This window comes from Denticeps clupeoides, chromosome 5 (genome assembly GCF_900700375.1).
Source record: "Denticeps clupeoides chromosome 5, fDenClu1.1, whole genome shotgun sequence".
In the NCBI taxonomy this organism is placed as follows: Eukaryota; Metazoa; Chordata; class Actinopteri; order Clupeiformes; family Denticipitidae; genus Denticeps; species Denticeps clupeoides.
This window is the reverse complement of record NC_041711.1, coordinates 20,320,980-20,345,693: the sequence shown is the minus strand read 5'-3', so window position 1 is coordinate 20,345,693 and position 24,714 is coordinate 20,320,980. Positions and strand designations below refer to the sequence as shown.

The window sequence follows — 24,714 nt, the reverse complement described above, 5'->3', positions numbered from 1 at the left end:
CCAGGGGGGGGACTGTCCCTGTAACTACTGATTGTAAGTCGCTCTGGATAAGGGCGTCTAATAAATGCTGTAAATGTAAATGTACCACCCTGTACAGAGCATGGCTGGTAAACATGGACATAGATTAAGTACATTATTTAAGGTAAAAACCTTCTCAGAAAGACAGTTCAGTGGCAGAAAGATACAGCTGCTCTGCAAGCTCCCACAGCGCAGTCTGCTGAGTGCAACAAACCCATCTTCAGTCTAACAACTGCACTGTAACACCCCTCATGACCAGCCTGTTCAACTGCCACACCCACAAACTACAAGAAACAGTCCTAATGCTCTTACTTGTCTGTGGCTACAGTCGGGTGAATTCTGCTCCCCTGGCAAAACACACGCAGCTCAGTGGTGACTCAACTCATCACTACTGCACAGAGGACCAACCCTCCCTGTGCAATCAAATATTTGACACACATAAAACAATGCTGGTATGTGTGTGGGGGTTGGTGTTTCTCTATATGTAACAGTTCAGTGATTGTGACCGAGGGTGTGACCCGTTTTCCCCTACCTCAACAATCCCAAATCATTTACAAACTTGAAAATAGGCTGAAGGATGGCTCTAGTATGCGGTGTACATTTAACAGAAACCCACTTACAAAGTTCTTCCAGGGAACAGTGAGCCTCCGTCTTAAACAATCTGAATTTCACAGAAAAAGAAAAGGAAGAAATCTCAGTGTAACTGACCTTGGCGTCATCTAGAGGTGTTAGAGCAATCGATAGAGCAATATATAAATCACAATATTTTATGAGGTGATATTGTATTGTACAGCAGTAGTGAGAGTCAGCATGCGACTACATCCTCCACTCATATAGATGGTGCTGTACAGTTAATTACTAAAAAATTATAGACCAAGCGAATGACATTATAGCGGCTCGTTAAGCACATAAAAATAAACCAGGAAGCATGTACTTGGAATATTGTGAAATATTCAGGCAACAGAACCAATTCACACGTTCATTTCAGCAGGAACTTGTATTATATGTCAGGATTTGTGCATCTACGGAATGGTTGCAAACACTGGGTTCAGAGATGCATGAGATGTGATCCCAGCTCAGAAACACTGTACAGAGGTCACAATTCCCAGGATGAATGAGGAGGTAGCACAAAAAAACAAAAAAAAAGAAGAAAAAAAAAGGTGGCACTTATATGCGATTGAAGGAATTCACAAGCCATTGTCTCTTACATTACAATCACGTCGCGCCACATTTATGAGGACTGGCTACTGATTTTCCATGAGAGTCATACTAGCAGTAACACTGCCAAGTTGCAGAAAGGAACGGTGGAGGAATGGGACATAAAAAGCGAGGACCCTGCCATAGACACAGGCAATACGTCAAACATGGCCAATGCAGCGCAGCTTGAAAATATGCTACATTTTAAATGCTTTTAAATGCTTTCCTCAAACGCTGAAGTTAGCATCACAGTGTGTGCTAAAGCTACCAAAAGACGCTGAATGCTGGGATAAGCAGTCTCCCCCCCCCCCCCCCCCCCCCCCCCCCCCCCCCCAAACACAGCAATACAGCCAGCTACGTACTGCGTGAAAACAGTGGCTGAACTTCCATTAAGACAAATTGATCACTCATTCATATCAATGTTTATTTGGGGGTTTACATGGGGAAATAGTGGACGCATGTAAATCATTTTTGAGTTGAGTTTATTAAAGTCATACTGACCATTTGATTTCTTTAATTTGCTGTTCACTGAGTATAACGAGTGTGCATATGGACTATTTTTTTTATATGTAACATTTCAGGTTATCAGGTTAGTCCTCTACAAGCACCACACCAGCCTTAGATTACTGACTGGGCCCTTAAATATCTTATGGATTTTATCTTAATGTTTTGGTGTCCACTACTTCAGTGTGTTAAAATACAAAGACAAAGTTTAAATTCAATTCTGTGTAGGGCTGCACACATAATCGAATTTTAATCATGATCACGATTTTGGCTGCCGCGATTGAACTAAGATGATCGTTTGTGATATTTACATTTAAATAACCAACCCCCAGGGGGCAAACAAAAGCATAGACTGAGCGGTAACCTCAAACTGAGACAGAGTGAAACCTGTGCGGCAGCACAGGGTTAAGTGGGTCTTCTGGTTCATAGGCAAGTGTGTTACCCACAAGGCTACTACCATTTCGTAGTAGCCAATGCAATGAGAAATGCAGTTTGAAGAGACAAAAATTTTTTTTTTTGATCCACCCAAACCGTACAAAGCATGGTTTTATCCTTTTAACCTTGTTTTTAACCTTTTTTTTCTTACATTTTTTAACTGTTCAATATCGCAACATGTATCACAACATATATCGTGATATGTATAGTATAATGAGATCCAATGTCATCAGATCAGGGAAGTAGAAATATTTTGTTAAAGACCAGCTAGGACATCCCAATAAAAAAAAAAAATCCAAACCACATATATTTAAATAGCATTAACTCAAATGGGTCAGCCTTTTTATTATGATCTTTCCTGATCTTCAAACAGTAGAAACAGTAAAAGGACCCTCCCTAGCTCCCTCCAAATCAACAGAAAAAGGTTTTGGCCATGTCGCTTATTTCATGCACCAGTTCTCCCTTTGTCCCATACACCAACATTGCAAGTGTTGTAAAGGAGGAAGGCAGTACAGTGTAGGCGCATTATTCTGCCATTTACAATTATAGCCCAGTGCCTGACCCAAACAACTTGATCTCAGTTTAGTGCTGTCTGATGAGGCATGGGTGAGGATGTTCCCTGACACTGCATGCTCAAAAGTCTGAACACACTAACACACACAAATTTTGCTGACATTACAGCAGTAAAACCCAAAGGTTTAGACAAAGGTTCTGACCCTGTTTTACAGAAATAAAAACAACTGGAGACCATCTCTGGATGCCTTGCTTTGGTTTTAATGTGAATGTCCTCGCCCCTTTCAATCTCCCAATGAGTGAGCAAGCAAGCAAGGCTATTATAGATTCAATATGATGGCCAATACACAAAATATAACCCAAAAAATATTTTACTTAATATATTTAGCTGCTGAATTGATAAATTGGCATTTTAAAACATGGGCTTCATAAAAACTAATGTGTGAGCTCACTAAAACTGTACATAGTTGCATAATGAAAGAAATAATAATAATAATAAATGTCGCTTTTGAGCATCTTTATTTGTCAGCCATTACCCAGGATTGCCATTTACTCGTCTGTTGTGCTTTAGATATGACTAATAAAAATACCAACATATTGTAACAATCAAAACACGTTTTATTGATTCAGTGGTTCTTACACATATAAACCCATAGTTAAGTATTAAGTGTAGTGATTGTCACATGTGATACACAGCAGCACAGCACACGGTGCACACAGTGAAATTTGTCCCATCACCCTGAGTGAGAAGTGGGCAGCCATGACAGGCGCCCGGGGAGCAGTGTGTGGGGACAGTGCTTTGCTCAGTGGCACCTCAGTGGCACCTTGGCAGATCAGAATTCGAACCAGCAACCTTCTGATTACGGGGCCACTTCCTTAACCGCTAGGCCACCACTAGGCAAAACGCTAGGCCACCACTGCCCCTATCAGTAACCCTAAAAACATCAACTAAATGAATTTACATTTTGTAAAACTCACAAATTCTTGAAAACCAGTAACATAGAAGAATATCTAATCCAACTCATTTAAGATCATTTAAGAGGAAATAATTCATATTGAAAAATTAACTACAGGCCAAAGTACAAGCAATGGGGTTTGAAGTTTCCTGTTTGGCTTAATCCTCAAATGGGAATCTGACTCTTAAAGAGTCCAAAAGAAAGAGAAAGTGAAGTGATTGTCATTGTGAAACACAGCACACAATCACACAACGAAAAGTGTCCTCTGCCTTTAACCATCACCGTTGGGGAGCAGTAGGCAGCCATGACAGGAGCCCGGGGGGCAAAGTAATTGGCCGATCCACGCTGAAATCTAATTAACTTTGCAAAATAAGCCAGTCAGGAGGTTCTTTATCATGTAGCACGGACTACATGAACAGGCAACATGCACAGTGATCCACACATACACACATTACCTCTCTCTCATGTGCACAATGTACACACTACAGTCTCGTGCGCACTCTCTTGTTTCCGTGCTCTAGTTTCTGGGATTTTTTGGGAATCATGGAGTTCCCTGTCAGTATGCAGGAGACTCCCAGAACGTGCGGTAAAAATGGGATGTCTGGCAGCTGCATGTCGCCATTTAAGACATGTAAATAGACACAAGACATGCAAATTATTATTGTGATGGAGCAAATTGTCCAAAGCTGATCACTGAGATCGAGCTGAATTTTATCATGATCATTGATCAAGGTCAAGATCGTATAATCGCCAAGCCCTATGTCAGAATGATAATTCGGTCTCACCTAAGACAGTTTACGAGAATAGCAGCACCGGTACTTAACATGAACACTGCAAATGGTTATAGCCTGCTGCACGCACTACCGTAACCAAATCGAGAAGGTCAGCAGATAGAATGTGATTAGTCATGACATTACCCTCTCATCTTGCCTAATACATGCACGCAAACAGGGTACAGAAGAACCCTTGCAAAGTCAGAGCTGCACCAGGCAAATCTCAAATTGACTGTTGGCAGTCTTGTCGTCTGAAGACCAGTCTTTGCAGATCCATGACCCCTTATCTGGATGTGTGTTAGGGGAAAGAGAGGTGGTGATGAAAAAGAACAGTAAAGCCTGAATGAATTCCACAGTACCCATAAATCCTCGCCTGGGCTACCACACCAAACTCTGGTTTTAAAGCTCATTTGGCCTCTGCAAATTCATAATCCAATTAAATGCAGCTTTTGCAACAGCGTCTGTATTTCATACAAAACCAAACCTGTACAAAAATGAACCGCAAGCATGCTCCCCGTAGCAGTGGTGTAGTACGTGTATCCCATGCTATGGCACGACCAGCCCATCTACATTTGATTTTGCAGGTTGAGAAAGGTCCTACGCTGACCTCAACCTTCCTCACGCTCCGTCCAGAGCACCAGACTAAAAAGTAGTAAAAAGCAAGGTGCGCAAAAGCCCCTGACAGGGCAACGCACCGAGGTAAACAACGTCCAAGTTCGACTGCTTTCATGTTCACAGACAATAACATGACATGCACGCCGCACAGTCTCCCAGGGTAACCACTCGAGCTCTGGAGGCTCCGTCTGCTTGTGGAATGGAGTTCATTCGTGTAGCGGGGCGATGTTGGTCTGATTCAGTGCCTGGCATAATAAAAAAAAAAAAACCCGGACAGCCAGGAGAAGGGGATGCAGGGCTGCCCCACTACCGCGCAGAGTTTACTGGAGGGGGGGGTGCTAGCAGGCTAACGCTGGGCTAAGCTAGCGTTGTTAGCGAGCGAGAAAATTCCCTCTCACGTCGACAATAAAGAAGGAGACACTCGTCCCGCGTGTTTTCCCTTACCTCATCGCTCGGCTTCCATACGTCGGCGCCGATCTGCGTGGGGGGGCTTACGATTCCGAGCGGAGGAGAGAGCGCATTAAATCCCCCCTCTGTTCTCCGCCGAGGGCGCCCTGTCTCCCAGCCCCGTCGTCTCGCGTGCCCCCGCCGGAACGCCGCGCGACGCGGGACCGCGAAGTACCGCGAGACGAGGCGCGACTACGTCACGGGCCGGCGCCGCTCCCAGCGCTGCGACGCGGCGCTACGCGGGAGGTCGGGGTGCCGCTTAAAGCGCCGTGAAGTGGGTTTTTTTTTTTTAGGCACGTCCGGGCATCACGTCCACGCAGAGGGTCGCGTACTCTGCGCCGCGCAGAGAGAGGGCGGTCTGACGCCACCTGGCTGAGGCAGCCTTCCTGCTACGACTGGTAGGGCTAACAGGCACTGTACATGTTAGCCCTGTACATCGTATTTTAATATCGCCATGTGTAATTGTAAATTAAAGACCTCGTTACGGATATCACTTTTCCTGAAATATATATATTTTTTATATTTCACACATCAAGCATGCATGCTTGTTTTTATTACAGATACACGGTTGAGTAAAGCATTCACATTACAGATACACTGAGACCGAGTAAAACATTAACAGCATTATGAAAGGATTATACTGCAGACAGGGTGAAACGTCTGGCCTGAAGTTCATAATTCAGGAGACTGTGAGTAACCGTGAGAAACACTGTTCTTATGAATTCAATGTTTTACTTTTTTGTGTGATTTCATTATAATTTCCTCCCCTGTGGAAAAAGGACGTTCCCACTTCACTCAGCCACCACCAGATAACAATTCAAGTGAAAAGCTGTGCCCTTACCCCAGTGGATGTTCAGGTATGCAGTTCCTGTGAACGTTTTCAGGATGTTTCTGTTCCACTTAACAGCCCTGTGGTTGTTGACCTTTTCAGCTCTATAAAGACCTACAGTTGTTAAAGGACTCTATTCCTGTAGGAAGAGAGGTTGCAGGAACTGTTCTTCAAGGTGAGGACTCTTCTTTTGTGTATTAACTGGCACACTGATGAAGTATTATGTATTATGCTGTGCTGATTACATGTCTTTCATTTGCCATGCCATGTTCTGCAGTTGGATCTAAAGTGACATGTTTCCAGCCTGATGATGAAGTAGTGGGTAAGTATATGTGATTCCAGAACAAGTTTCGTTTAGGGATTTAGTCCCTTAAAAATAAACTACACATTCCATGACAGGGATACTTCCGTTGGACAATGATGTGTCTGGCTTGTGTGATGTTGTCATTTGTCACGAACATCATGTGGGTAAGTAATGTGTATGTAGCATGAACTTCTTAAAATGCATTGTAATAACTGTGTTGTATGAACTTTGATCATTGGTTAAATATTTGAACTAACCACATTTTGTGGGTAAACTGCACACACATGAGCAGACAAATTTTCTGCAGTCCGTTTACGTAGATAAACCTCAACAGTAGGGGTTTCTAAAGATTATCCTTGGAAAATGCAAATTCATTTATCTGTACATCATCATCAGTTCACAAGCCAGAGAAGGTGAGCTGGGTGGAGGCAGCTGGAGCGATTCGGGATGGTCTCAGAGCATATACAGCCCTTCACACCCTAGCCCGTGTGGCTGTTGGCCAAACCTTGTTGGTGTTGGATGGAGCCAGTGTAAGATATCCCTTCTCAAGCCTGTTATGTCATGCAGTTTTTCGCCATATAATACGCATCACATACTTTCGGCCGATCCTGTATCTATTGATAATGCTTTCAGTGCTCTCAATGTATTACCATCAGCCTCTTCATTTGAATTTTCTGGTGCAACGCAGCCCTTTGGAGTTTTAGCCATCCAGCTGGCCCACTACCATGGTGTGAAAGTTCTTGCTTCTGCCTTGTCTCTGGAGGACCAGAAGTTTTTGGAGCAGTTGCGGCCCAGTGTGGGTGAGGGCACTTACTAAGATAATGGGTGCATGTGTACTTCTATCTATCCTTTTTAAAAAAAGAAACTTCTTCATATGTTGTCCTTATTCTGACCTTACCTTTCCTGCTTTCGTAATCTATGCTTGACACTTTCACAAGGTGTCAGAGAATCTCTTCTTGGTAAGTTGCAGAACATTTTCTCTGAAGTTCATCCCTGGGTTTAGATGTGCAACTGCGACAGTAAATTAAGATATGCCTCTGTTAATTTTTTTTGTTTTTTGCTCTGTGAGACATCTGCTCTAAATGCACGGTATATTTTCTTTCTCCAGCACGAGTCATTGGTGTCTGGGATACCAAGGTGGACTTGGTCGAGTCATGCCTAGAGGAGACAGGAGGTCTGGGAGTGGATGTTGTCATTGACAACGGAGGTATCTGACCTTGCATTTGTATTTTTATCTGCATGGATTGTTCAGATCATGCTGTGTCAGCAGAACATGAAAGCTCTTGTCTTCTACACAGAATGTGATCAGTGACCTTTTACAAGGATGTCCCAAGAATTCAGCATTCTGTGTGCCTGCTGTGTTTGCTAGTGAGGCTTTATGAAGAGGATTCTGAGGCTCCAAGACATCTGCCACACAAACATGACATCATCACCCTGCTTGGGGTTGGAGGTCACTGGGTTACCACAGAGGCCCATGTGCAGGTAGTCTTTTATTAATCATTTCTAGCAAAAAAGGGGGAAAAAGGTCAAATGAAAGAACATAATCAACAAATTCTGTCCACAGCTAGACCCTCCTGACTGTCACAGCCTCTACTTGAAAACAGCGTCAGTGTCTTTTCTAAATGAGGAGGTTTGGACAACATCCAGTGCCTGTCAGGGTAGATATCTTCGTATCCTTTATGGGTTCGTTACTGCACTGCACTTTATGTGACTGGAATTATGTGACTCATTATGTATGAGCCCTTAACACCTGTCTTCAGACATACTTAAAGACATTGTTGAGAAGCTATCCACCGGAACCTTCAGGTACTTTGTCAACATTTACATCAACATTTACGGTATTTATCAGATGCCCTTATCCAGAACAACTTAAAATCAGCAGTTACAGGAAGACATTCAGGATTAAGTGTCTTGCTCAGGAACACAATGGTAGTATGTAGGATTTGAACATGGGTATTCTGGTACATAGGCGATTGTCTTACCCACTAGGCTACAACCACCCCTTTTGTGTTTATATTTCAAAAGTATGTTGTTTCTTGGCCCCAGACCTCTACTAGAACATCCTGTGCCTCTGTATGAAGCCACAGTCTACATGGAGATGGTGCAGAAGAAGCAACTGCGAAAGCGTGCAGTAGTTCAACTCTGAGAACAGAATATCCAGCTCAGTTACCCATAGTGACATGGCATTATGACTCCCCAGACTTGCAGAATCTAGTACGTACGTGACCAGTCAGTACCTAAGTGAAATATGTGTGAGATTTCGCAAGAGTGGGTGTCACATGATCTTTTCCAAATTAAGAAATGAGTAGCCTGGAATATTCAGCCTTTTTACTCTCAAATCCTAGTCCATAATAAATACTGTTGTGCATTTTTTGCTACCAGTTTCATTTTACCATTGATTTAATGTAGCAAGGGTGCACAGGCCATTAAAAAGTAGCCATTTTTGATCATTTTGTTTACTGTGAGTTGATGTAATAATAAAAAAAAAATATATATATATATATGCATCCTTTACTGAAGTTTGGGGTTTATATAATTCATTTTAAAGCGGTACATGTTCAGACATGAACAAACTGAGAACATATTTGCAGTGTTATGTATAAAAAAATGCATGACTGCATGATTAAGCAGTGAGCAAAAACGTAAATGCACCCAACTAACAGATTGGAAAATATCTTCTAGAAAACCAAACTCGGCAGCCTTGACTTGGCTGGACACACTATGCTGCCTAGTCTGTAAAACAAGGGCACAGACTGGTGCAACAACCACCTCTCCTTGGCTTTTCTACTTGAACTTGACTCATGTTTTGGACGCCGCATCAGTCTCCAACACAATGATCGAACTGCTGACTGCTTTCTCAATCTGCTTGGTTATGTGTGGTGGCCCGTAGGCATGGCAACTGTTGCCTCTGGATACCAAGCATTTCTTGAGAACACCCCAGAATGGCTTTTTCTTCATGACGGAGGCTTTCTACAACAGCCAACTGATTCTTGAGACTGGAGTCTGTGCCCTCTTTCAAGTCTGCTAGCTGTGAAACCAAAACAGGAACAGGAAGTTGGTAACATTACAGTGACCATGCACATTAAAAGTGGACAAATAAAAAAATTAAAAAAAAGAGCACAAACTTCTTCCAAAGCATGAATGCTTTCTTCCAAAAGGAGCTGGCACAGCATTTGGGCCTTTTGAATGCTCCACTTCTCTCTATCCTGACTCACTGCTGCCCCCAAGAGGACACTTTTCCACAGGTCGCTGCAAATCAGAGATGAATGAATCATACTTTTGATTATGTTACATATCGTAACAAAGTTTTGAAAGGTTCTTACTATTGGTCTGGTTTTAGAGACAGCAGCCTTAGAGCAGTCATCAACCTCCAGGAAGGGCCCTCCAAACTAAAAGTTAAGTTGCTGTTTCACAGTAGAAATATGCACAAAGTTTGAAACAGCACTAAGCTAAACACACACCAGGTTCTAAACACAATCAACAAGACCCCATAGCACACGCACACTAAGAAACCATTTTCCTTCAGGAACAGCATCTTCTGTGACAACTGTCTGTCTTTTGTGTCAAAACAGAGCTTCAGAGTGTCTGAAAAGGATACAAAAATGTTTAATTGCAACAAAGATATGGTATGGCCTTTCCACATCTTTATATGGACTTAAAAGGAATAATGCTGCAAAGACTATTAAGCTAAGGCTACTTACCATGCCCCACATACACTACAGCATGAGGGTTGCCAGGGGCAACAAAGCCATACTCCAGGAGCAGCCTCTGGCTGTCATGTGGGCCATAACAGATAAACGCTTGATGGAACCTTCTGCACCCCTGTACGCTTCGGACCTCATAGCACCCACTGACTGGGCTGAAGCCTGCTTCAACCTGAATACAATGGAAAGCTTAAATGTGAGCAGATTTACAATTTCCATTCATCATGTTTTTTCAGCACACAGCCCTCACCTGCACATCTGGGCAGTGATTGAGCAAATCGAGATAAGGAGCTAGTGCATAGACATCCGGCTCTGTGGAGAGATATGGGCTCTGATCGTGTCTCATGTACACAGTCCGTGTGTTCACGCTGCACCACGCCCAGCGCAGTGCATCATAGGAAAATATTCCGGCCATAGGCTGACTGAAGAGGGGCTGGAGGGAGGTGAAAAAGGCAGCCGAGGACTCATGCAACTCTTTCACCTGCTGTCTCTGCTTAACGGCTTTCGTTCTCAGACCAGAGGGCAGGAGGTTCATCACACTGTCAGAGAAATACACAGGACATGTGTAGGTTTGTGGTAAGACACTGATGTAGGGCCACCATTCTGAGGACCTCGCAAAGTGCCTCTCCGAAATGAGGAAAACACAGAGGGCGAGCAGAGGGGACACTGGTGGCATCCACCTACAAAAAAAGAAAGCCAATTCAGAACCAATTATTTCCTCTGATAAACACCAAGGGGTTCTGCTCCATGGGTTGTTGTCTGCATCTTATACATTTCAGCACTAGGCACTTTCAACAACATGACAAATCAGTAAAAGGTGTTTGTAATAAACCAATTACCTCTTTAAGTATTCTCCAATATAACTCTTGAGAACAGTCCTTGTGGTCAAGAGACAACTTTCAGGTAAGGCAATCATCACATCATTAGCCTGGACAGAGGTTAATAATCAGACCCATTTACTACTACCACCATCAACCATGTATAAAAGCTGTTCAGGTCACCTTAATGGACTCAGTGGACATAAGTCCTCTTCCTGTGTCTAGACAGATACAGAAGAAAAGATCAGTCGTCACACTGCCTGACTGGCAGCCTATAAACAATACATATTTGTGACTGAAGAATGAAGTACTTTTAAATTGTGCAGGAACCAAAACTTTAGATCGGAATCCCCTGAGTTTCAACCATCTTCTGAGGTCTGCAAACTGCAGTTCATGGCACAGTGTCACTAGTTAAAGAAAAAAACGTTAGAGGACTGTCTAGATGTTCACACTGGTTAATAACATCTTGCATCTCACCACCCTGAGCATCCTTTTTTCTTCTCTTTCTCCTGCCTCTTCTACCCTGGGTTCCCATGTTCACGTGGCTCTTCAAACTGGCCGCCGGTCATCCCTGAAATAAAGTTTTTAAGAAGTGATCTTAACCTTGCACTACCGCAAGTGTTGCAGCCCAGTTTATAGTAATAAATGTAAGAGAGTGTTGTATCTGACTATCTCTGTGCTTGGATTTTTGTGTCACCATTTGGTGCAAAAAGATGCATACCTCTAAGCCAATAGTCTGAGGCGACATTTTATGCGGTGGCTGCATATTACAGAAAATATTTCTCAGGGAAAACGCGTGCTCTCTTGCAGCCAACTTCGATAAAGCACATTATTAAAGACAGAATTCGTAAACAAATTGCATTCAAGCCGGAAGATCTCTCACAATTAAAAAATCACAACTCCTCGACATGTGTTTACCCCAGCAGACGTCGTACTTCCGCCCCCTTTCGCAGCCGCGTGACGTCACGCAACTTCCGCTTCTGCGCAGTGAGACATGCGAGTACTGTTTTCGTAACACGGTGTTTGCTGTTGAACGAAAACGTGATCTCCCAGGTAAGATTTTGCTTTAGGTCATGCACGGTTTTACGAATGTGTGGGTCACCCCATGTTGTCACCGCTAAGGGGTTGTTTATGTGACGCAACAGTAATTACAGGAAAACTCTCAACTTTCCTTCATCGCAATGTGTGGTGCCACCTTAAAAGTAAAAGCGACAATTCCATTTACATTTACAGCATTTATCAGAAGCTCTTATCCAAATCGACTTACAACCAGTAGTTACAGGGGACATTGTCCCTGAGCAACTTAGGGTTAAGTGTCTTGCTCAGGTACAAAATGGTAGTAAGTGGAGTTTGAACCTGGGTCTTCTGGTTCACAGGCGAGTGTGTTACCCACTAGGCTACTACCACCCTCGGTCCCTGTGTCCTTTCTTGACTGCCACGTCTGCCGACATGAGCGCCTGCAAAGTTGCACTTGTCACCGGATCCAACAAAGGCATTGGGCTTGCGATTGTGCGCGCCCTGTGCAAGCAGTTCACTGGCGACGTGTATGTGACTGCGCGGGATGTGGGCAGAGGGACTGCAGCAGTGGAGAGCCTGAAGGCAGAGGGCCTGAACCCTCTCTTCCACCCACTGGACATCGGCGACCCTGCCAGTGTGCTTGCTGCCAGGGACTTCTTCAGGGACAAATATGGCGGCGTGGACGTCCTCGTCAACAATGCCGGAATAGCTTTCAAAAGTACGTGACCGGTCGGCTGCCACTTTATAAACAGTTGGCGGTTTATAATATCAGGTTTTGACATCGCTAAACATTTCCCCTGCAGTGGCCGACACCACACCTTTTGAAATCCAAGCCGAAGTGACACTCAAAACCAACTTCTTCGCGAACAGAGACGTGTGCAATGTCTTCCTCCCAATCATAAAGCCGGGTGGTAAGTAAGACGAGTGAAAACAATTACTGCACCGTAGCGAGCTTCCATGCATACAGACTGGTAAAGCATGTTTTTCAAATCACATGGCTTGTTCTGGGGCAATGTTGGCCTAGCGGCTACGGAAACGGGAAAACAACCATAGAGTTGCTGGTTCCATTCCTGAAACACCAAGGTGCCACCGAGCACTGTCCCTTCACACTGCTCCCACAGGGGATGGATTAAATGCAGAGAGCACATTTCACTGTGTGCACTGGGTGCTGTGCTGGGGTGTCACATGTGACAACTAATAGCTTTCACTTCACATCAAACATCTCACCGACAAATGTGTAACTTGTCCTTCCTCTGTCTTGTCTGTGCTTCTTCCAATAGTAAGAGGTAGATGTTTTGTGATCCCAAACAGGTAGAGTGGTGAACGTCTCCAGTATCATGGGCTCCATTGCACTGGGAAAATGCAGCCCAGCGCTTCAGGCCCGTTTTCGTAGTGACGACATAACCGAGGAGGAGCTGGTGGCCTTGATGGAGCGCTTTGTTAAAGAAGCCCAAGAGGGCGTCCATACTGAGAGGGGCTGGCCTAGTACTGCATATGGGGTGTCCAAGACGGGCCTCACCGTATTCTCCAGGATCCTTGCCCGTAAGCTGAGGCAGGAGAGGCCAGGGGAACAGATCCTCCTCAACGCCTGCTGTCCCGGTTGGGTGAGAACAGACATGGCTGGGCCCAATGCTACAAAATCGCCAGATGAGGGCGCCATCACCCCTGTCTATCTTGCACTTTTACCGCCTGGTGTGCAGGAGCCATATGGCCAGTTTGTGTCTGAGAAAACAGTGCAGCCATGGTAAAGAGCTAGACCGGGTTTTTTAATGCACTGTGTCACTCCTGATACAGTAACCAATATAAAAGGGAACAAATCCATTGCATTAATTATCTTTTTTTATGGTACAGTCTAGATACAGTCCGAATTCTACCATAGGATGAAATGGAAATGTTGTTCTATTCAATCTTCTAAATCTCCGCTTATAAAATGTATTTATAGAAGGGATATCCAACCCTGTTCCTCTTGATTGTATCTTCACCACTCCACCGGTCCTCAGATGTCCCTGGGTGTCTTTTGTGACATCAGGTGTGATAAAAGTATCACTCTGCCTACAATCTATAGCAGGGTTTTCATCTCTGGACGAGAATCCAAATCTAGGATTTGTTTTTTCATTTTTGCAATAAGTTATGTGGCCTGACTCACAGATAGCGGAAGGCAGAAAAAGGCTGAAGCGCTACCTGAACCTTTAGGGCCGTTTTGACCTTCCATAAAGAACCCTGACTAGGATGGTAGATTACAATGAACAGGGTTTGATGTACCTGAGCTAGATGCTTGTAATCAGATCAGTTTTCCATTGTTCCATTATTATATTAAATCACTGCTTTTCTTGGTGTGATGGGAATTTATTGGCAGCTCAATATGATTGCTTTATACTATAGTATAGGGTAACATGGTATACATGTTGCTGTACAATATCGTGGAAAGGTACTTTAGTGAAACATATCTTAATCCTTACATTTAACATCAAATATGAACATATGAAGACAGACTTCTGTAGTGCTGTGACACCTGAACACTTACAAGATTGAAAGAGTAGAATTACATTTACAGAAAAAATTACAATAATGTACTGAACAATGTTCTATTATTTGCATGAAATCATCTAAAGGCTAATTATTATATTAATATTTCTTCTCATGTATTAAAATAACAATAGGTTCTGTGGTATGTTGTGTGTGTTGAGAATTCATTTCTTTTATATTCCTTTTCTCGGTGATTAATAAAATGTTTTCCACCAAGTCATTTGGTATTAATGTATTTTCTTAATAGCTCCATAAATGTGTTTCTTTATTGTGCTTCATACATGCAAAAATAATAGTTCTGCAACAGGATCTCCATCATTAAACCGACACACAATCCCGTAAAGTATTGCATCCAAAATAACTGCACTACTGACCTGGACTAAAATGCCCAGACGTGCTGTCCAGAGTCCCAGCATTGCGCTCAGCCGATCCGGGCATAAGCGGCAGCGCTGCACCATCAGATCATCGCAGAGGAGGGAGAGTGGAGAACAGCCGGTCTCAACGCAGGGACGCCAGGGCAGAAATGGCCTCTCGGACGCATAGAGGGATACCCCTGAGCGCAGTGAGTACCTGGCTCGGGTCTTTTGCTCTGGTCTTTCTGCTGACCTTCTGCACTTTTTTGGACTGTTGGATTCCTTTTGTTTTTGCTGTCAACAGCTCAATCCCAAATTTCTCCACACAAATTCCACCAGCCACACATGGCCATTCAGTGCCATTGCTGAATTACTGGGTGAGTTTTTGGATAAACAGCCCAATGTATCGCTGCGCCGACGTGTGAGATGATGACTGTTTCCCCAGATAATGCATACGATCCTGATGTTCGGGCAAAAAAATTCTGGATTGACTGGACCTGCATCAAAGGTTTGGATTGTCTCAGTTTCATGGACAACGGAGCTGGTATGACTCGAGGGAAGATGCACAAGATGCTTAGGTGGGTTCGATAGGGCAAGTAAAGCATGTAAATGATCAGATAAATGTTATGCATTTTGCAACCCTGCTTATGTTTAAAATATCTAACTACCATCCCTCCAGACTCACACAGTCGTTCTAATTTGATGCAGTTTACAGATCATGTGACTCATACATTCTCAGAATGACCCTGCCTCCCTTCCTTCCTCTTGCTCATGAAGAAAATATGATTTTATTAGCTCTCTTAGGGGTCCAAGCCGCAGAGCTCCTGGAACCATATTGTTTTTGTTCAAATTTCATTTTTGTTTTGTTGTTACCACATATCTAAATGTACACCATTGATGCTACGTAGAACCCTTCCAGTTGGCTGGCAAAGAATGGCGCCCACACATCAATCACTATAAATGACACATCCACACAGAGGTGGCAATATAATAAGTGCATTTGCCTACCATATACGGACTGTATTGGATGAGGCAAGATTCCTTGAAAGATTCTGCAGTCAATATATTAGACGGCAGTGGTGGTCCCGTAATCAGAAGGTTGCCGAATCCCGATCCGCCAAGGTGCCACTGAGGTGCCACCTGTCATGGCTGCCCACTGCTCAATCAGGGTGATGGGTTAAATGTAGAAGACAAATTTCACTGTGTGCACACTTCACTTCAATACTGCAGTCAATATATTCTCATAATTCAACTTAGAACACTTCATACCTAGCATGGACAATTGCAAAAATCTAGATGCTTTCATGTTGTCCAGTCAGTCTGCACTGTAGCACTCTACAATTCATTTTTCAGACATGTTTATTATGAAAGATAGATTGAAGTACAGCTTTATGGTAAGCTGGTTGAGGGACACGTTTTAACCCGAGACCTGCGTTGTAGGAGCAAACCTTCTGGTATGATAATTCAGGTGGGAATAGCATCCAGACGTAAAATTTCTCCTATCCTGTTTTAAATATCCTTCCACAGTTATGATGCAATGTTGTTTCTGTCTTCTGTTAATGTCTTATTCTTATGCCCCTTCCTTGGCCTTTTGCTCAGAGAAAGTAAATTCTCAAGGCTAAAATCCTCCTGTTTTTCCTCAGCTTTGGTTTTAGTGATAAGAAAGCAACGAAAGGTCACGTTCCTGTGGGTGTCTATGGAAATGGGTTCAAGTCTGGTTCCATGCGTCTGGGGAAGGATGCCATGGTTTTCACTAAGACCAAGGACAGCATGACCGTGGGTTTCCTATCACAGTCTTACCTGGAGGCTATCAGAGCTCAGCAAGTTTTGGTTCCCATCATCACCTTCATGCGGGATGGACAAAATTTGTATCCACTCACTGCAATGCAAAAACAAATAACATTTTATAGCATATAAAATGCATTTTGTGGCATTTCAATATTACATTACATATTGTCAACCACATGTTCTATTATCCACTCCAGGTCCATGGCATTTTGTGATTTAGTTTTTCGTGAAGGACCCCCGCTTGTACCTTTATCAAGCTGCGGCCTCCCCCAAGCAAGAGGTGTCGAAAGCCAGCAAATCCTTCACGAAAGAAAAAAGTGCAAAATGCCATGGACCTGGAATTTCCCACCTCACACCCAGGCACATTTTTCTTGCACCAGTCCCATCAGTGCTATCATTTTTTCATTCCTTCATGCTATTTTCATCCATGGTGTGATTCTCTTTTCTGTGAAATCAATCCAGTTGGGCATACATCATGACCATAAGCGCTATATTGGAGTCTTTCCCTTGACCTTTGACTTATGTTCAGTGCAGAGGATGCAGCCAGCCTCCAGGCCATTCTCAAACACTCCATTTTTAACACTGAGATTGAGCTTTTCTCTGAGCTACGAGCCATCAGTGTTGTTGGAGCAACTGGAACCCGAATTATTATATGGAACCTACGGAAGTAAGTCCCACTCACTGTGAACCACTATCCTGGTTTATAAATGGCCTCTGTTTCGAATGTAAAAATGTTCCTACTCAACTCATGTTATTTCTATTAAAAAATGCCGGAAGGCAGGAAAACATGGAAATATGTGCATATGGAACCTGTTATGTATATCAGGTAGAATTAACTGGATTCAAACAACCTTTGATTTTGAGAAAAAAAACAAACATGATCATTATTTCACCAAGAACATGATCTTTAGCGAGGTTTTTAAAATGATTTCACATATGCTTGTGATTAAGGCTTCTTAAACTCTTTTATGTTTGGCATAAATGCACACCACGTCCATTATTTTGACCTTTAGGACCACAAATGGTGAAACAGAATTTGATTTCAGTGCGGACAGATATGACATCAGAGCAAACCATTCCGATTGTAGTGGTGAAAGTCAGTCCATGACACCAGAGAGTGGATACTCTTTACGGGTGAGTCTTTAGATAACTCAGAGATCAGCAACACTGCCTTCTGTTTGTCTGTGCCAACAGCCTTAAGCAGAGATGCCAAAGAGGACTCTCAGAGGACTCTGCAGTGGTTTTACATGCACTATCACTTGCGTTTTTTTTCATGTATGCAGGCGTACTGTAAAATTTTATATCTGAAGCCACGCATGCAAATCATCTTGAGAGGACAAAAAGTGAAGACGGAGCTAATCTCAAAAAGTCTGGCCCACATCGCCATTGACAACTACAGGCCAACCTTTCTTGTATCCTTTCAAGACTGATGATTGATTGAACCTGTTGGACAAAACTATTAGTTTTGTGTTGGATTGTGTCCTTTAACAGGACAGTGAAGCAATCTGTTGATGTGGCTCAAGCCAATATTCAGAGCAAACGTGTATGGATAACCTTTGGATTCAACACGAAAAACAAGGAACACTATGGGATCATGATGTACCACAAGAACCGTTTGATAAAAGCTTATGAGAGAGTGGGATGTCAGCGCAAGGTAAACTTTGATCATTAAGGTATTTTTCCCCTCAATGTGTTTTTATATTGTTTTCTTCAGCCCTTCCTAATTTTTAAAGGTTTAATGCTATTATGTAATTTTCTTCAGCCTCTCCATTTTTAAATTATTTTTTTATTTATTCTTATTTGTTAGCTTCTACTGTCCATGTATTTTACTGTGTTCTTGTTATGTACATCTGTATGTCCTTTTTATGCTTGTACAGCACAGTGGAACTGTTGTTAAGGTGTTGACATGAGTTGACGTGACTTGACTTGCTGTTAGGTTAAAATTGCCTTAGATTCCTCCTTTTGTTTTTCCAATATTACAAGTACAGTTCCAAAATGATGAACGTGATTCGTTCACTCTCATGAATGTAAGCGCTGCTCACATTTTATAGGTCTTACCTCAGAATAATAGGGTCTTTACAGCCTGGTGTTGATATCTGATCCATACCATTTGCCCACACTCTGCTGCATGTTTATGTAGTATCAACTGAACGTGGAAGTACTACTAAAATTAATTAATTATTTTAACTATTTAAAACTCTTTTACTCTTTAAAGTTATTTTAACTCTTTTTTTTTTTTTTTTTAAACTTATTTTAAAAATTTTAACACAGATATTAGGCAGGCTGCTAATGATAAGAGCATATGAGCATTGTGGACAAATGCTCTTCTGGTTTTTAATGGATATAGAGTCAGGGTTCTACACAAAGTCCAAATGGCAATCTAAATGTTATGGCAGGATATGAATACATGCGTTCTCTTTTTTAGGCTGAGAAGAAGGGTGTTGGTGTCATCGGTGTAATTGAGTGCAATTTCTTACAACCAACACACAACAAACAGGATTTTGATAACACAGACAAGTACAGGTGTGTGCACATGATGAGACTTCAGTAACTGCCTATTTGAATTAGAAAGACAGAATTTCTGATTCTTCTGGCCAGAAAAACCATACATAATCTGGGAGTGAAACTTGAAGAGTACTGGAACGAAATAAGATACAAGCGCAAGAAAGAAGACCCACAATGCACGATGCCGATTGAAGACATTCTGTAAGTGTTACTACAAAAACAAAACATTTTACCCTCTAATGTACTTGTTTTTTGTAAATCCATCTTGATCCCTATAGGAAATTTCCAGACCAGAGCTGGGTCCAGTGTGACCGCTGCTTGAAGTGGCGAAGACTTCCAGATGGCATTGACTGCAACATTCTACCTGAGATGTGGTTCTGCAGCATGAATCCGGACCCACAGTTCAGGTGAAGACAAGATGCAGAATGGTATTATGCAGTGATGTCATGCCAAATGGGTGAGCAGACAGATTGGTGCGAGGATGATCAGCTGAGAACTCCACATTGCATCACCTTCTTCATTCGTGGCATGAATAACTGAAGGCTTAACACCATCCCTTAAAACTCATGGGTCTGTCAGTGTCCACACATAAGCGACAGCTTGGAATTTCCAAGTAGAATTTTAGTTTTTTTTTTCAGACTTATTCATACATTGAACAAATGTTATGTTAACATTGGGTCTGGGAAATTTGGTCACAAATTCTTCTTTATGGTGAGAAAGTAAATGAAATTGAACTTTTTATTCACATTTTTGGCATTTTTCAGATGCCTTTATCCAGGGTGACATACAATCAGTATTTACTGGGATAACTTGATAAATCCAGCAACACAGGTTAAAATGCACTTCATCATGGTAAAAATTAATTAGTTTTCTGCTGTCTTGGCATCTTAGGAAAGGCCCTTGATAACACAAGTGATTAGGTCTATGATTGGAGCTAGAACCATATCCAATTGTAGCTATGATCCCTGCTGTAGAACAATGGATTACTTTGGTTGCTTTTCCCCCATTACCTCCAGGATCCAAATATATAATTATTTTGGTCTTCTACTGTCGCCAACCTATGCTAGGAGCTGTCATGTTGAGGAGGAACCAGAGGACCAGGAGGAAGAGCAGCACTCTTACCCAAAAACCTACAAGCAAGAGTAAGAAACCCTTTCTATTTTCTGAAAATGCACATTTCTTGCAAGAGATCTGAGATCTAAATATGTGTGTGCTGTGTGTGTTTTGTGAAGGAGGAAGAGCAGCAAACCTAATCAGGAATGTCCACCTAAGGTTGGTGAGTTTTATGGCATCTTGTCTCTTTCCTGTATTTAAAAGAGCTTCTGCTCAACATCTCAGCTTATGGTTAGTGTCTCCTTAGGCTCCAGCACAAAAGCCCCTGTATCAGTCCTTACTATTGGACAGCATTACTTGGTCACCACTGGCCTCACCTGTGACCAGAGTGACCAGATCAAGAGCCTTCTCCTCTACAGGATTTTATCCAGGTGATGTCTGCCACCATTCAATGTGGGTTTTACTGAATAATGATCAACAAATAACAACATTATTACTTGGTTATTCTGACAGTAACTGATGTTGGTACATCATCAGCAGACTTTAGCGCTCTGTCCAGTCAACAACCAAGGTAGAGAATTTTCTGTAGAGGACTGAATAGTAAAATATTATGAAATCAGTACAAGATTTTCAATATCTGTTTTCAATTATAAGCCTGTTATTTCAGTGTAACGTCTTTGACCATTTAAGGGTTAAACGGAAGTTCAGTATGGCAGTAGAGGTACCTGGTCCTGTACCATTGGATGTCCTACATCCCATGACAAAAGAAAGGAAAGTTGAGAAAAATGCAAGAGCGATGAATGAAAAAGAGGAAGAAGCTGTTGAAGACATGGTGATCCTTGATAACGCTGTACAGGCAAACCAGCAGGATCCTGATGACTGGCTATGTGGGATGGAGGAGGCAGAGTCCAAATGGAAGGCATCGAGAAGCTTCTGGGAATGTGGAGAACAGCAACAGCCATTGGGTAACTGGGGAGAGCTGGAGGAGGAGCGTCAGCAACAGCAAGATGAACTGGTGCACCTTATGCACACTGCTGCACAGGAGAGAGATGCCTGCAGGGAGGAGCTGCAGTGGCAGCAGCAGGAGATGCAGAAACTTAAGCAGCAGTCCGCTGCCCTGGAGGCCTTTAGGGAGGAGTGCAATCACCTACAAACTAAGGTATGAACTGACACAGTATTTGGCACAGTTTTCATGACACTTGCTGAAAAAAATTATTTCATTAAATATTACATTTACTACTTGCTTCTTCCTGTTAGCAAACCCCAGCTTTACACCTATTAAAATCCACACAAAGTATTTCTGTCATTTGAATGTCAGAGGTTTGCTATTGTCTGGGGTGCCTGTGCATTTTTACCCCTACTTCACTTGAGTTTCAATATATAAACTTTTTTTTTGTTATATTAACCACCTCGGCTTGCCGTTGCAATTTTCAAGTCCTACGGCTGTAAAGCTGGTTTGTGGCAAATGAATAGTGTTAAAAACTCATTACAAATAAATTGGAATTGAGCGTAAATTTGCTGCAACCCTTTAAGATAATTAAGTAAATTAAAGGCATTTGCTGGATGGTGGAAAGCATGTAAAACACTCTCCAATCATAGTTTTATTAAAAAACAATTTAACACATTTGCCTTGTAAGGTCTTTAGCCCTGCCTTGTCTATTTACACAACATTATACTCATAGATACTTAATTAATTTAAAATATGTGAAAGCAAGTATTCAACATTTTGAAACTGTTTTGAAACTGAAGATGTAGATAATTTAATCATTGTCTTCTTTCAAATGAAATAAATCCCATTTCTTGGTTCTTTATGTCTTCTGCTTGATAGCTTGCTGGAGTAGAGGAGGAGAGAGACGGTCTGTCTGCTCAGTGTAAGCAGCTAAAGGAAGAGTTGAAAAACATGAGACAAAGAGAGAATAAGAGGAGAAGTCCGTATTCCGCACTCTGTGCTGAGGAGGACCGCGGCACCCTCTGGACTCTGCGACATCGAATTGGCCGTCTTCTTGTTTCCTTTGTCCCGGCATTGGACCTCAACCAGGTGGACTACAACAGTAGTGTCATTGATGAAATGCTGGCTCAGGTCCTTCAGGAGCTATCCTAAGTGATCTGTACAAATAGAAGATAGTGGCATAGCGGGTAAGGAAGCGGACCCGTAATTGGAAGGTTGCTGGTTTGAATCCCGAGCCACTGAGGTGCCACTGAGCAAAGCACCGTCCCTACACACTGCACCCCGGGTGCCTGTCATGGATGCCCACTGCTCAGCAAGGGTGATGGGTTAAATGTAGAATACACATTTGGTTGTGTCCCTGTGTGCTGTGCTGCAGTGTTTCACAATGACAATAACTTCACTTTCTTATTAGCTTAGTTTGGAAGTTATCGGAAGTGTTGGGTGGCTGTGGTAAATGTCATTACTTTTATTATTACTTTTGGTTATTATTTCTCTGATCAGCAGTGTAGGTACAGGTACACAAATTATTATTTAGTTTGTTTAGTTAGTATTACGGTTTGTTGCATTGCACTAGATATATTTGTTGTGATCTCTGTGTTGTGATACAACTTGGCACTAAAACATCAAGATGGTCTGGGTCGACATAATGTTGTCTAAACCCTACAGTCTCCCTACCTCTAAAGCGGGGTTTACTGTGATTACATGGCTGTTGGACCTCCACTTTTAGTCTGGTGTACCCGGTATCAGTTTCTACCACTATAAACATGTCAATTGAAACACTATTGATTCACGGCCTAAACTCTGTAACCCTCCCCCACAGCAGTGACCTTTGCAGGGATCACCTGTCATGGATATTTAAAGATGCCTCAAGGGAGATGGAAGAGGTTTACGTGACCGTCTCAGCATTCTCCTGTGCTCACTGACCACGGCTGACACTCACACTGGCTCTTAGCTGTTGGTACATTGCAGAGGTTAGATGAGACTGCTGGACATGTGCCTGAGATGTTGGTGCCAGGCCCTCTTTCTCAAGGTTCCACCCATTAGGTTATAAACAGTGTGTCTGGTGATGATAGCCCATACTTTTGCAAATGTATGTGTGATAATTTTGTGCTAGTGAGATAATCCTAGTTTAATAAAGTTGTGAATTAAACAGAGTATTTATAGTATTATCATATTGGTCTGTGAAAATGTGCTATGATATGATTGTAGTGAGTCAAGTCTCAGATACCAAGGATGGCAGGAGTCAGATAAGCAACAATATAAAAAATACAATGCTGCCTTTATTGATACCCAAACACCATGACAATGCCTCAGCTAATTAACTGTTGTGCAATATTCAGTTCAGTGCGAAGACCAACTGGGCCATATCTGTGCTTTAGCCAGGGGTGGGCAGAGAAAACGTTAGTTATGAAAATGGCTTCTGTCTTGATCTATAAGGCCTGCAAATGTGCAGCTGACCGGAGCTGCTATTTTGAAAAATATCAGACTCCTTACTCAGCAGATGCACCATTCTTAATTAGATCCTCACGTTGCTGCCAGGCATTAGCACCGTGGTTAATTAGAGGCAATTGACGCAGATGACTGGGAGACGGGTTTAAAAATGTATTTGGAGACGTGGTTTTGACTAATAGCCTCTGTTGACCTTAGATGACTGACGTGTTCAAAATGAATATGTCCTTAATTATCACTATTAGAATCCATTCAAACCTGCAATCTTTGGATGCAACTCCTTTAACTGCTTTAACTGCCCCCTTAGGTCTTTGATTGAAAACTTGGTCTATGGTGTGAAACAGACCATCATGGTACAGTGCAGCAGGATATAGTGGCATGAGAAAGCATTGTGGGCTCTACATTTATATAATTTTCCAATCCGCTGCCACTGATTACCAAGGATAGTTAAGGGCTGCTTGAATCAGTCCATTTGGGGAATAACAACATTTCATGCTTGAAAGGAAGGAAGACAGCTACTGTGAAGAATACAAATTGTACATTGTGGAGCAAACATAGCTTTCCACACTCACTTTTCCAGCAATCACTTTATCTACATTAAGTGGTCCTATCCTGGGTCATTGGGCACAGAGTAGGGACTCACCCTGGGTGTGGCGTTAGCCCACCACAGGGTAGACACACCATCCAGTCACCATCCACACTCACACCTGCAGACAAAGTTGAAGTTGAGCTTTATTGTCATTTCAGCTATATACATGTTAGACAGTACATAGTCACAGTACAAAATAACCCAGGACCTGGTGCTACATGTAACATTTGAATGATTAGACAAAGTTAAATACTGACATAAATGGCACGTCTGCGACACAGACAAACTGGGCTACGTTAAGTGCAACCAGGGGACACAGGGAGTGCAAGAGTGACATTTAACAAAAAACATGTAGTAAACAGGTGAAATGAAT

At 42.5% G+C, this 24,714-nt stretch overlaps 5 protein-coding genes across 21 annotated transcripts in view; 3 read left to right on the top strand and 2 right to left on the bottom strand.

The window, feature by feature from the left end:
- itsn1 (intersectin 1 (SH3 domain protein)) overlaps positions 1 to 5,714 on the bottom strand; it is a 36,353-nt gene extending 30,639 nt beyond the window's left edge. For 2 of the 6 annotated variants that reach the window (XM_028981482.1, XM_028981481.1), the window contains exon 1: positions 5,456 to 5,714. The gene's annotated coding sequence lies outside the window, so the exon portion shown is untranslated. The remainder of the gene's footprint in view (positions 1 to 5,455) is intronic. The other 4 variants (XM_028981480.1, XM_028981483.1, XM_028981484.1 and 1 more) reach the window with 3 other exon arrangements.
- Positions 5,647 to 9,098, top strand: cryzl1 (crystallin, zeta (quinone reductase)-like 1). Of its 3 annotated transcripts, none has more exons than XM_028981496.1 (14): positions 5,647 to 5,856; positions 6,051 to 6,147; positions 6,238 to 6,315; positions 6,390 to 6,462; positions 6,565 to 6,609; positions 6,687 to 6,755; positions 6,988 to 7,121; positions 7,280 to 7,391; positions 7,530 to 7,550; positions 7,700 to 7,798; positions 7,961 to 8,073; positions 8,156 to 8,261; positions 8,352 to 8,397; positions 8,638 to 9,098. In XM_028981496.1, the coding sequence occupies exons 2-14, from the start codon at positions 6,085 to 6,087 to the stop codon at positions 8,735 to 8,737; spliced, it is 1,059 nt and encodes a 352-aa protein (XP_028837329.1). In that variant the 5' UTR covers positions 5,647 to 5,856; positions 6,051 to 6,084; the 3' UTR covers positions 8,738 to 9,098. The 3 variants fall into 3 exon arrangements, with proteins under 3 accessions (XP_028837329.1, XP_028837328.1, XP_028837330.1); XM_028981495.1 differs by having other exon boundaries at positions 5,648 to 5,856; positions 6,019 to 6,147; XM_028981497.1 differs by lacking the exon at positions 7,530 to 7,550 and having other exon boundaries at positions 5,650 to 5,856; positions 6,019 to 6,147.
- setd4 (SET domain containing 4) lies at positions 9,085 to 12,076 on the bottom strand. Of its 8 annotated transcripts, none has more exons than XM_028981488.1 (12): positions 12,032 to 12,069; positions 11,835 to 11,927; positions 11,591 to 11,684; positions 11,425 to 11,520; positions 11,297 to 11,334; positions 11,135 to 11,223; positions 10,546 to 10,975; positions 10,293 to 10,467; positions 10,095 to 10,176; positions 9,915 to 9,995; positions 9,717 to 9,840; positions 9,085 to 9,619 (listed from the first exon to the last, which is right to left on the bottom strand). In XM_028981488.1, exons 3-12 carry the CDS (start codon positions 11,646 to 11,648, stop codon positions 9,449 to 9,451), a joined length of 1,344 nt encoding a protein of 447 aa, XP_028837321.1. In that variant the 5' UTR covers positions 11,649 to 11,684; positions 11,835 to 11,927; positions 12,032 to 12,069; the 3' UTR covers positions 9,085 to 9,448. The 8 variants fall into 8 exon arrangements, with proteins under 8 accessions (XP_028837321.1, XP_028837325.1, XP_028837320.1 ...); XM_028981492.1 differs by having other exon boundaries at positions 10,546 to 10,834; positions 10,907 to 10,975; positions 11,835 to 12,046; XM_028981487.1 differs by lacking the exon at positions 11,835 to 11,927 and having other exon boundaries at positions 11,997 to 12,076.
- Positions 12,077 to 12,088: 12 nt separating this feature from the next.
- On the top strand, positions 12,089 to 14,876 carry cbr1 (carbonyl reductase 1). 2 transcript variants are annotated; one of them, XM_028981477.1, is made up of 4 exons: positions 12,089 to 12,166; positions 12,490 to 12,848; positions 12,934 to 13,041; positions 13,442 to 14,876. In XM_028981477.1, the coding sequence occupies exons 2-4, from the start codon at positions 12,563 to 12,565 to the stop codon at positions 13,876 to 13,878; spliced, it is 831 nt and encodes a 276-aa protein (XP_028837310.1). In that variant the 5' UTR covers positions 12,089 to 12,166; positions 12,490 to 12,562; the 3' UTR covers positions 13,879 to 14,876. The 2 variants fall into 2 exon arrangements, with proteins under 2 accessions (XP_028837310.1, XP_028837311.1); XM_028981478.1 differs by having other exon boundaries at positions 12,102 to 12,166; positions 12,510 to 12,848.
- A 184-nt stretch (positions 14,877 to 15,060) lies between these two features.
- On the top strand, positions 15,061 to 23,458 carry morc3b (MORC family CW-type zinc finger 3b). 2 transcript variants are annotated; one of them, XM_028981706.1, is made up of 17 exons: positions 15,061 to 15,218; positions 15,314 to 15,386; positions 15,455 to 15,587; positions 16,653 to 16,877; positions 17,327 to 17,464; positions 17,844 to 17,931; positions 18,081 to 18,209; positions 18,299 to 18,451; positions 19,223 to 19,320; positions 19,396 to 19,503; positions 19,581 to 19,709; positions 20,370 to 20,444; positions 20,535 to 20,574; positions 20,663 to 20,786; positions 20,869 to 20,926; positions 21,046 to 21,514; positions 22,184 to 23,458. In XM_028981706.1, exons 1-17 carry the CDS (start codon positions 15,180 to 15,182, stop codon positions 22,454 to 22,456), a joined length of 2,352 nt encoding a protein of 783 aa, XP_028837539.1. In that variant the 5' UTR covers positions 15,061 to 15,179; the 3' UTR covers positions 22,457 to 23,458. The 2 variants fall into 2 exon arrangements, with proteins under 2 accessions (XP_028837539.1, XP_028837538.1); XM_028981705.1 differs by having other exon boundaries at positions 17,811 to 17,931.
- Positions 23,459 to 24,714: the final 1,256 nt, after the last annotated feature.